Source organism: Nicotiana tomentosiformis, chromosome 2, assembly GCF_000390325.3.
Source record: "Nicotiana tomentosiformis chromosome 2, ASM39032v3, whole genome shotgun sequence".
In the NCBI taxonomy this organism is placed as follows: domain Eukaryota; kingdom Viridiplantae; phylum Streptophyta; class Magnoliopsida; order Solanales; family Solanaceae; genus Nicotiana; species Nicotiana tomentosiformis.
The window spans coordinates 181,738,548-181,749,639 of NC_090813.1; the positions used below are offsets into that span (position 1 = coordinate 181,738,548).

The 11,092-nt window shown below is 35.2% G+C and overlaps 1 protein-coding gene across 1 annotated transcript; it reads left to right on the forward strand.

Moving 5' to 3' along the window:
* The first annotated feature begins 1,732 nt into the window (after positions 1-1,732).
* LOC104114036 (uncharacterized) lies at positions 1,733-10,878 on the forward strand. Its single transcript, XM_009624378.4, has 9 exons — positions 1,733-2,034; positions 3,519-3,723; positions 3,806-3,896; positions 4,647-4,792; positions 4,956-5,199; positions 5,956-6,060; positions 6,141-6,323; positions 9,362-9,563; positions 10,093-10,878. The coding sequence occupies exons 1-9, from the start codon at positions 1,881-1,883 to the stop codon at positions 10,578-10,580; spliced, it is 1,818 nt and encodes a 605-aa protein (XP_009622673.1). The 5' UTR covers positions 1,733-1,880; the 3' UTR covers positions 10,581-10,878.
* Positions 10,879-11,092: the final 214 nt, after the last annotated feature.

Here is an 11,092-nt window from a genome sequence, read left to right on the forward strand (position 1 = left end):
AATGGACACCCCAAATATGTGAAAGGAAATGACATGTGTCTGAAACCAGTTCTGTCTATCATATTGTTGATTCTGGAATATAGTCAGGAATAAGAAGTTGATCGAGACTGAAAATTCCAAAGGAGTCCTTTTTCATATAAAAAGGATGAGGCCAAGTAATTAAGTAATACAAGGAAGGGGTCCAACAATTTAATATTTTTAAAAAATACTTAAGAGTTGTTTCCAGCTTAGGTTGGCCAAATGTACGGGAGAAGTCAAGTTCCTTACCTTCTCACGTCAATCTGAGAGAGGTGATCAAGTTCCTTACAAAGACTCCTATGTGGCATTTGAACCGTTAGCTAAGTGAATGTACTTGGATTGATCATACAAATTAATTTGTTGTACACATGGAATGTAACTGGATTCATCCGAGCTTACTCGTAGTTTGAACATACTAATCCTCTCCCAACGGATATATTATTTAATTAAGGATCATTTAATTAAATTAAGTACTTATTCTACCAAAGAAGGGATGAGTTGGATGTGAGTACAAATTCGGCAATTTATTTCAGGTGAGAATGGTATCGAACAAATTGTCTTTACCTAAAATGATGACCTGCATGGGTACTTCAAGTCTCGTCTCTATGGTTCGTCAAGTCTACACCTCGACAAATCTTGAAGTAGGGGGAATATATAGACATATAAAATTTATTGGGTCTAATTCATATAAAATTTGGATTAAATTCAATTGGGTTAAATAATTAATTTAGACTTTACAAATTAAATTAGTCCATTTTATTATTTTCAAGCCCAAGGTCCATTTCATCTTAAGACCCAGACTCATGCCATATGTCAAGTGACATGGCATATCCAGTCAAACTGCAAGCCAACAAGATGACGCCACATGTTAAATGATGTGGCAATCCAATTTAAAAAGCAAGAACCAACCCAGGTCGCCAAGTGGCTAAAATGACATGTCATAGCCAATCACAAGCAAGCTTATCGCATAACTTGTGATATAAGTTTGATGACTCACATGAGTCAATCAGAATCAAGCAAGAGAGTTCCTATGTAACTAGACCGTCCATCCTCTACAACTATAAATAGAGGGGTTACATAACTCTCTAGAGAGGATTCAGAGTCGGAGAAGAACATTACGCAATTGGTAAAGGCATCCACAAACAGAGAGATCAATCATCAAGTGCATAGTTCTTCAACAAAGGAGTGATCAACAGAGTTCTTCTTGGAAATCAACCCGTAACAACAAAGTGTTGCTCGACATTTTTGGCGATTAAATACATCACAAGGAAGTCTGCATCATCCTACATTCGATAAAGACGCTTCTCAAGCCCTTGAATCACGGAGAATTTCAGAGAGGAGAACCAAGTGATACATAGAATTGTACTCACGAATATTCATCAATAAAATCTCTTTTTCTTCATATTATTTTTGTTGCAGTTTATTTTTCGTACTACGAAAATTTGTTGCGAACAGGCCCTAACTATCCAATTTAATTTTAATGATAGAATCAGAACCACTTATTTAAGAGAATTAAAATGGGCTTTTAACATATTTATCCTGTCGATCAAAAATAATTACAGCCGCTACTAAATATACAAAAAAAGATACACTAATTATGTATAATTATTATACATTAATATACAAAAAAATTTACTATTATTTTGGGATCTTCAAATCGTAATTGGATGCAGATTGTCCATTCTTTGCAATATACTATTTGTCTGCACTTTTCACTTCCCTTTCTTCTTAGCTTAACTCCACTATTCCACTGACCATTTTCATCTTTGGTCAGTAAATCTCACATTTCAATTCATTACTCATTAAAGATCTTCACCTCTCTATAAATCTCGAGCAAAGGAAAAAATTCTCAACTTTAAGCAATGGATGATTGCATCTACAAGAACTCATCTGCTCCAATCGAGGCAAGAGTCAAAGATTTGCTCTCTCGAATGACTCTTCAAGAAAAGATCGGTCAAATGACCCAAATCGAACGCACTGTCGCCGCTCCTTCTGTTATCAGAGACCTCTCTATAGGTGCACATTTTCCTTATAATTTCCTCGTCCTCAAAGCAAAAAGTTTCATATTAGTAGGTGATACGATTAAATTAGTTGTCTGTGTCGATATAAGTGTGATATTTAGAGCCCTTTATTCAGTATTGGAATGAATTGGACTTTAATAGGTGAAAATAGCATGAGCTAGCCTGCTTTTGGATCGATAATAGAAAAATAAACACTGTTTGCAAAGTCATTGAAAAATAGTATTTTAGCTGAAACACGAAAAGTTCTAGCATAATATGCTGGATTATGGAGCTCCTGCATATAAACTTCCAGCATATTATGTTGGAACTCCATCACATTATGCTGGAATCTCATATGTAAAAGTTCGAACTCTAACACATTATGCTGGAATTTTTCCGGAATTTTAAGGGTGTTTTTGTTTAGATTTTATCTTTACGTGAAAAAGTGACTAAATTTCGATTACTTTTGAAATTGATAGTGTGAGGATTTTTTTTTTTCCTGATAAGGTAAATAGTGTGAGTATTCTTTTCGCAGTACTAGTGAATTATAACATGTAATAGGTTGTTAGTTACCATTTTTACATGATTATCAACTAATGATTATCAAGAGTTTCACGTGTAATTGCATAATGAGTGACCCGATTGTGTAAATAATTTGTACAGAGTTAGTGCAGAGAACTTAAACTCTATAACGAATAGATTTAGTTATGAGTTTAAGTTTTGTGCATTGATAGTGTCAATATTAATTACACAATCAAGTCACTTAAAAAGGTAATTGCAGCTAACTATATTGATAACTTAAAATAAGTGGTTAAGTGACCCACCCTAACCAGTTAAATTACACCGACATCAGTAAAATTTAACGTGTTACATTAGGTTACTTACCATTTGTTGTTGGTTAGTAAATGAATGCTTATTAAGGAGATTACGTGCAATTACCTTTTAAGTGACTTTATTGTGCAAATATGTTTTTATACTTTTGTGTATAGAACTTAAACTCATGAATAATTCATTTAGGTGGTACTAACTATACCTTAATAAAAAAATAAAAGGTGAAGTACTCACTAGTTGGAAAAGTGTGACATTTAGCTAATCCCTTATTTAGTATTGGAGCGAAATGGACTTGAATAGAGTAGAATGGGTAGAGGATTCATTTTTTCATCATCAAAAAGAAAATAAAAAGGATTCATTTAGGTGATACTAACTAGTTGGGTTAAGCTAGTTATCCATGCGAGGGACAAGAATTCATTGTATTGAAATGAAATGAAACTGAATAGAGCGAAATGAATATAAAGGATTCATTTAGGTGATACTAACTGTTAAGATTTAACTAGTTATCTATTTAGGATAAGATTGGGATTTAGATAGCCCTTTTAAGATGAAATAGACCTAAGTGGAGAGAAGAAAATATGGAGGATTCGTGTAGCTGACCCCAACTTGTTTTTGAATTGAGGCATAGTTGATTGATTGAATTTTAGGTGAACCTTTTTTGTTATACAGGGAGTATACTCAGCGTTGGTGGAAGTGCGCCATTTGAGGATGCCCCATCAGAAGCTTGGGCAGAGATGGTTGACGGATTCCAAAATGCTGCATTGGGATCGCGGCTCGGGATTCCCCTTCTTTATGGAGTTGATGCTATTCATGGAAATAACAATGTTTATGGTGCCACTATTTTCCCGCAAAATGTGGGCCTCGGGGCGACCAGGTTGAATCTATGATCTCTGTTACCAACTCATTGACAACTTCCTTTTAAGACCAAAACCTAAATTAGATAAAATGTGGAGCAGAGATGCAGACTTGGCTCAAAAGATTGGGGTAGTAACTGCTCTTGAAGTCAGGGCATGTGGCATTAACTACACTTTTGCTCCATGTGTTGCTGTAAGTTGAAAATCTTACTTATCCCTTCATTGTCTTTGTTTTAAGTTGATTTAGGATGAACGAAGTTAAGTGTGAATAACATCAGACATAAATAACCCTTAGAGCAAAATGAAGAAAAAAAAAGATACGGCCTCTGCCCCTCCATTCGTATTATAGGACAGCAGTTAACGGAAAAATGGAGTTTAAGATGTTAATTTGACTTTTTCTTAGTATTATCTTAGTAATAGTGAAAGAATACTAAAGTTGTGTTTGAAAAGTTAGTTTGATAGAGGAACATATCACTTCAAAGTTTAAAGTTTGTATCATTTAATGAATATGAATTCTTGAAAGTTATCGTTAAATCAAAGTGTATCAAACATTTGAATGGAAGGAGTTCAATATAAATTGGAGTGGGGTATATACTAGAGAGTAACTTGCATTATAGCACGGATTGGGATTATTACTGGTGTTTATAAGCAACCAAGTAGTGGTTTTCCTCATGATTATCACAAAGGTAGAAAGAACCTCAATTTGCTCGCAAATGCATTGCTTTGTAGAACTAATAGTAAAAAAAGTTAAATTCCAAGAGCTTCTGTTTAGTTAGTATGTTGCACACTGAGACAAGATGAATTGTCATTTGGTCTTTGTGGGAATTCTTGGTGAAGATTTTCCTGTTCCCCTTCCCTCGTAACTGCCATCTCTCTTGTTGTCTTTTTCTAAATCTATTATCTTAATGCATACTAACTTCTTCATCTAAATAACGTGAAATAGGTATGTAGAGATCCCAGGTGGGGAAGATGTTATGAGAGTTATGGTGAAGACACCGAACTCGTTAGGATGATGTCCTCAATTATCACAGGATTGCAAGGGAAACCACCCCCTGATTACCCCCAAAACTATCCTTTTTTAGCTGGAAGGTAGTAGAAGTTAGCGTTCTACAAGTTCAAATAGATTTTGGTGCTGAAAAGTGTCTGTTAGCTGTTACCTCTTTTGTTGATCATTTTTATGGTTTTCTACTTTTGCATATTTTTCTCTTAATGCCATGAATTTCTTTGGACTGAATGATGCATTTTACTCCAGAGACAAGGTTGTTGCATGTGCGAAGCACTTTGTCGGAGATGGGGGTACTGACCAAGGTGTAAATGAGGGAAATACCATATCATCATATGATAATCTAGAGAGAATACATATCACCCCTTATATTGACTGTATTTCTCAGGGAGTTTGCACAGTCATGGCGTCCTACTCTAGATGGAATGGGACCCACCTGCATGCTAACCACTTTCTTCTTACCGAAGCGTTAAAAGGAAAGCTCGGATTTAAGGTAAGGGTTACCCCTTTTTCTTAGATAACGGAGAAATCTTCAAGGGGATCACGGTTTGATACTCGGTGGATAATAGGCCGGTACCTCTACTCTTCTCCGCTTAAATACCAGGCTTTTGCCTGCGGCATGTTTGAGCCCTTTTTCTTAATACTATACATTGCTTTTGGGCCATTACTTCACGTCTTCCCATATAACTCCTCAAACCAAATCAAGCGTGCGCTTTGTACTCAGAATCATTGTTTAAAAACAAGATAAAACAAGATAGAAACTAACCAAATTGGTTTGAAGCCCAAATGTGCTTTGGACTTATTGTCTCGGCCTTTCATATTGTCTACATTAGTTCCATTTTCTTTTTCGTACGTTTTTTCGGGAATACATTCAGTAGTATGAAGTTATTTAGTCAGTTTTAATCCATTGATTTTGCATATATGATAGCCTCAAAAGCTGGTTTAGGGCTCTGGTGGTAGTTTACCCGAGAAGACAAATCCAAAGCTCTCTCGAAACCAGTTCTCTCAAATTCAATCCAAACACTCACGAGTTTGTTCTAACATACAAAACCAAATTAGTTCTAGTAAAACCAAAAAATTCTCTGATACAAAGCTTCTTGGGACTAGCTTAGTTAAAACTTCATCAAATCAAAAAGTGCAAAAACTTGGTTTACATTTTTCCTATAGTTGAATGAAATGCTATGCGCTAATGTTTCTAAGAATGTGAGGATCGCATACACTGCAATAAACTTAATGCTAACTCTTGCAGGGCATTGTTATTACTGATTCCGAAGCACTTGACAGGCTTTCCCATCCTCATGGATCTAATTACGATCTATGTATTTTGGCAGCCATCAATGCAGGGATTGATATGGTAAACAAAATCTTGATTTCAGAGTTAGGATTTATTTGCATGATTTGTTTCTCTTCTTACGGCTTCTTACAATTTTGCAGGTGATGGTTCCTTTTCGGTATCAATTATTTCTCGATCATTTGAGATGTCTTGTGGAATCTGGGAAGATTTCAATGACCAGAATTGATGACGCTGTTGAAAGGATCCTGAGAGTTAAGTTTGTTGCTGGAGCCTTTGAGTACCCTTTGAGTGATCGGTCATTGTTGGACACTGTTGGTTGTAATGTAAGTTTATATTGTCCTCCATTTTGACAGACTATCGAATTATTTATCTTGGATTATGAAATCAAATAAGCCCTCTATACCTTTTATATGTGTGACCTATTATTTGGGGTGTGTTTGGACGGAGGAAAATGTTTTCCTGGAAAATACTTAAATAAGTGGTTTTAGTACTTATTTTTTGGTGTTCAGTAACTAAGCAGAAAATAATTTCCCAAGAGCGTTTATTTAATATACAGAAAATGGTTATATATATCCCTGTACTATCAAATATTGTTTAAATATATCATCCGTTTCACTATCAGTCTAATTAACATCCTACCGTTATACTATGAAACATATTTACCCTTAACATAGACGGAGCGCCACGTGGCAGCTCAAGAACGAATGACCCATCCGCAATTTTAAATACCCGACCCTTATTTTTAACCCATTACCATCTTCTTGTTTCTATCATCTTCTTCATCTCACAAAGAGTTTTTAGCCAATATTGTCCCTTATCTTTGAGTGTAGGTCTATTTTGGTCCCTCAAATATAGCACTGAGCATATTTAGTCCTTTAAGTATGCTAAAGTGGAGCACCTTTAGTCTCACTCACACAATGTGTTAAAAAACTAACGGTGTTACCCAACTTTGATTCATGAAGCAAATCTTCTGCTCTGAAACAAAACATTTACTCTCATTTTATTGGATAACACAAATTATCACTTTAATTCCTCATTTTTAGATAGTGTCTTCTAAAATTTTGACCTTGAAAATATCCCCTTCTATACCAGTTTTCAATGAGAAAATGACACTGTATAGCCGCTGTAAAAATAATAGCCGAAAAAATATATAAAATTTGTATATTTTTTTGTATATATATATATATATATATATATATACACATTTTGTATGTTAATGTACAAAAAAATTATACAAATTTTATATATTTTTTCCGCTACCAGATGTAAATAGTTTATGGCACGGGCTAAAAGTGATAATACAACTTGGTTATTCGTTTGCTTCAATAATATGCCTAGAAGTGATCCTGGCTGCTCTATTTTTTTCAAATTGTAACTTTTCTTTTTGGAAAAATCAACCGAAATTTTTAAATGTATATATATACAAAAAAAATATACAAATTTAATATATTTTTTCTGCTATTATTTTTACAGCGACTATATAGTGTCATTTTCTCATTGAAAACTGGCACAAAAGGGGATATTTTCAAGGTCAAAATTTTAGAAGACATTATATAAAAATGAGGAATTAAAGTGATAATTTGTGTTATCCAATAAAAGAAGAGGAAATATTTTGCTTCAGAGCAGGAGATTTGCTTCATGAATCAGAGTTGGGTAAAATCGTTAGTTTTCGAACATATTGTGTCAGTGAGACTAAAGGTGCTCCACTTTAGCATACTTAAGGGACTAAATATGCTCAGGGTTATATTTGAGAGACCAAAATAGACTTACCTTCAAAGATAAGGGACAATATTGGTCAAAAACTCTCTCACAAACTATCTTTTACTTTATACCCAATGTAATTTTCATTCTTCAATGTTTCTCAACTTCTTTCTTAAGATTTAAGTTTTCAAATCTGAAATTTTAAGTTTTAGGATTAACTTCTCTATTTTGAATTGACAAATTGTTTTGTTTTTGTTATATTTTTCATGGATCTATTAAATTTTGTTGTACTGTAGAATAGAGATGCGAAGAAAACTAAGATGAATACTCTTATTACTCATCATCAACATTTCTCTGTTCTTTAATAGTTCTTGAAGTCATGAAATGAGTTCTTTATTAGCTGAATGACCATGGAGATATTTGATGATTGAGAAATGGAGAAGAGGAACATATGATAATCAGATATTCAAATCGTACTAGTAGGAAATGGAGTATAAGATCTTAGTAGGAAATGAAGATCTTAGTAGTATGAGATTAAGATCGTAGTAGTAAAGAATGGGTTTTTCTCGGTTGCTTGTCCTTTTTTATGAAGACTCCAAATTGGTCACTACTCTATGCCAATTTATTTCAGCTATTTCTTCTTGTGTTCATCAAATTGTTGGAGCTCTTTTTTCATTTTTTTCATAACACTATTCATAAGATCGTAACTTAAGCTTAACTAAAAAAAATTGATGAACCCAATTTCTGAAGTTGAAGAAGATGGCTGCTTTTTGGTTTTCTGATTTTGGGTTGAATGTGGGTGATAGAGGTGGTAGGGTGTTTTGATGAAGAAGAAAGAGAAGGTTGAAAAGAAAATGAATAATAAAAAAATAAAGAGATTTGGAGGGTAATGGATCAGGTATTGGGTTAAAAATAAAGGTGAATTTTAATCTGAACCGGGTACTTAAAATTGGGCGTGAGTCATTCCTTCTTGAGCTGCCACTTGGCGCTCTGTCTAAATTAAGGGTAAATATGTTCCATAGTATAACAGTAGGGTGTTAATTGGTCCGATAGTGAAATGGAGGATATATTTAAACAATTTTTGATAGTACAGGATATATTTGACCATTTGCCGTTTAATATATTGGGCAAATATGGGGGTGAGGCTACTGGTTAGGGTAGTGGGGGTGAGGGAGGGCTGGGTGGGGGTTTGGGGGTAAGGGGCGGGGGGGGGGGGTGTTGGGGGTGGAGAGGAGACAATCAACGTGGAATGCCACTTATGGAACTTGTTTCTCTACTCCCACCAGTTAAGTCATTTTCCTGATTTGTAAGGAACTTGTTTTCCTAAAAAGAATGTTTGGAAAAACATTTTGACCAACTAAACTTGGGAAAATTGGGAAACATTTAGTTTTTCACTTTTCCTCCATACCATACACACCCTTGAATAATCTGCTTTTATTGCCAACAAAGGAGCATCTGCTTTTTATTGCACTTACAAAAGTTTAATTATGTTAAATGGCAGACTGTTTTTCCTGTCTTTACAATGCCCTTATATATTGCTAATTCTGTTTGTTCTGTAAAATAATATTTTCTGGAAACTGGATAAGAGAATGGAGTTTATGTGCATGTGGGGCTGCAGATGTCTCATACTAGTCTTCTACCATTGTGATAATTCTTTCAGCAACATCGGGAACTAGCACGTGAGGCAGTTCGGAAGTCGTTAGTTCTTCTAAAGAATGGAAAGGATGTAACAAAACCATTTCTTCCACTAGAGAGGAATGCGAAGAAAATTCTTGTAGCAGGAAAACATGCTGATGACCTTGGATTCCAATGCGGAGGGTGGACTAAAACTTGGGAAGGAATGGGTGGAAGAATCACTATTGGTAAGTAATTACTTATTGCCTGATACTTATTGCCTGTATTCCAGTTTCCAGTTCCAGTTTATGTGACACTCTTTCCTTGTTAGTCTGTTCTAAAGAGAGTGACGTAAGATGTACACTGTATTGTTAAAGGCTCACGTAAAGCGCTTAAGCCATGAACCTCAGTGAAGCTCATGCTGTGCGCTTCGAGTTTTTCCATTTTTTGTCCAGATAATTATTATTTGTCTTTACAGTTAAAATTTCTTGCATTGCATTTTTATTTTTTATTTTTTCTTCATTCGAGCTTTTCTTCGGTAAAGCCGACACTTCAATTGAGCTTTGCGCTTAAAGCTCCCACAGACGTTGGCACTTTTTTGTGCTATTCGCTTTTGAATACTCTGCCGTACGCAGTCAAGCACCGCCATATAAAAAGAAACAGATGAAGTAATATGCAAATATGACCTTAATGACTCACTTTCTCAGGTAAATCTTCACCAGAAATCCTTAAAAGGTTAATTAGTATCTCATATTTATAAAGGATCATTTGTTGTAGGTACAACAATTCTGGAAGCTATTAAAGATGCTGTTGGAGGGGAAACAGAATTGGTATATGAGGCAAATCCGTCACCTGAAACTTTTGCGAGTCAAGACTTCTCTTATTCCATCGTAGTTGTTGGTGAACCTCCTTATTGCGAGAGCGGTGGAGATAGCCAGGACCTCAAAATTCCTCTTGGTGGGGAAGAACTAATTTGTTTGGTTACAGACAGAGTTCCTACATTGGTGATATTGATCTCCGGAAGGCCTTTGTATATAGAGCCTTCACTTCTAGAGAAAATGGATGCGTTCGTCGCTGCTTGGTTACCGGGCACCGAGGGAGCTGGAATTGCTGATGTCGTCTTTGGAGATTATGAGTTCCAAGGTAGACTTCCAATGACATGGTTTAAAAGTGTAGATCAACTGCCCCTGCACCAAGAACAGAACTCCTATGAACCTCTATTTCCATTCGGCTACGGGTTAACTAGTGAAAACAAGGTGCTCTAGAAGAGATTATCTATCCATAGGTAATGCCAGTGCTGAATAACTAGTATATGTCCGAGGACCATTGGCGCAAGGATTGAAATTCAGTAGATAATGAGCCCATCGTTGTGCTTCCCCCGGGGCTCAGGCATATGATGTTACATTAAGTGCAATTTATGAACTGGTATTATTAGCATATGTTAACATAAGTTCTTGAATATTGTGAGTTGTGTAATGAAGAGATCAATGTGTCTATGAACAAAATAAAATTAGAAGCGAGTACAAAATATTGGTGAGAAAAAGAGGTATATGTTCTCTTGTATCTGTTTTATCACATGTTCCAACTCATTCTTCAAGTTCTCATAGCTTTCTCTTGAGGAAGATATTCTTGCTTTTGGTATATATGTCAAACTTGAACCACTGCGAATGCAAAGGTAACAAAGTTAAATAACATTAAAAGTAAATTTACTAAACCAAAACATCAGAGGTAATAAAGCTAGAGTTTTGGTTGCTTCTCTACTACTTTTAACAGTTTC

Excerpts from the sequence above, each read along its gene's own strand:
- LOC104114036 (XM_009624378.4), top strand. The coding sequence starts at position 1,881 with ATGGATGATTGCATCTACAAGAACTCATCTGCTCCAATCGAGGCAAGA. Across the intron at positions 2,035-3,518 it reads TATCAGAGACCTCTCTATAG|GGAGTATACTCAGCGTTGGT; the intron begins GTGCACATTTTC and ends TTTGTTATACAG. Across the intron at positions 6,324-9,361 it reads TGGACACTGTTGGTTGTAAT|CAACATCGGGAACTAGCACG; the intron begins GTAAGTTTATAT and ends TAATTCTTTCAG.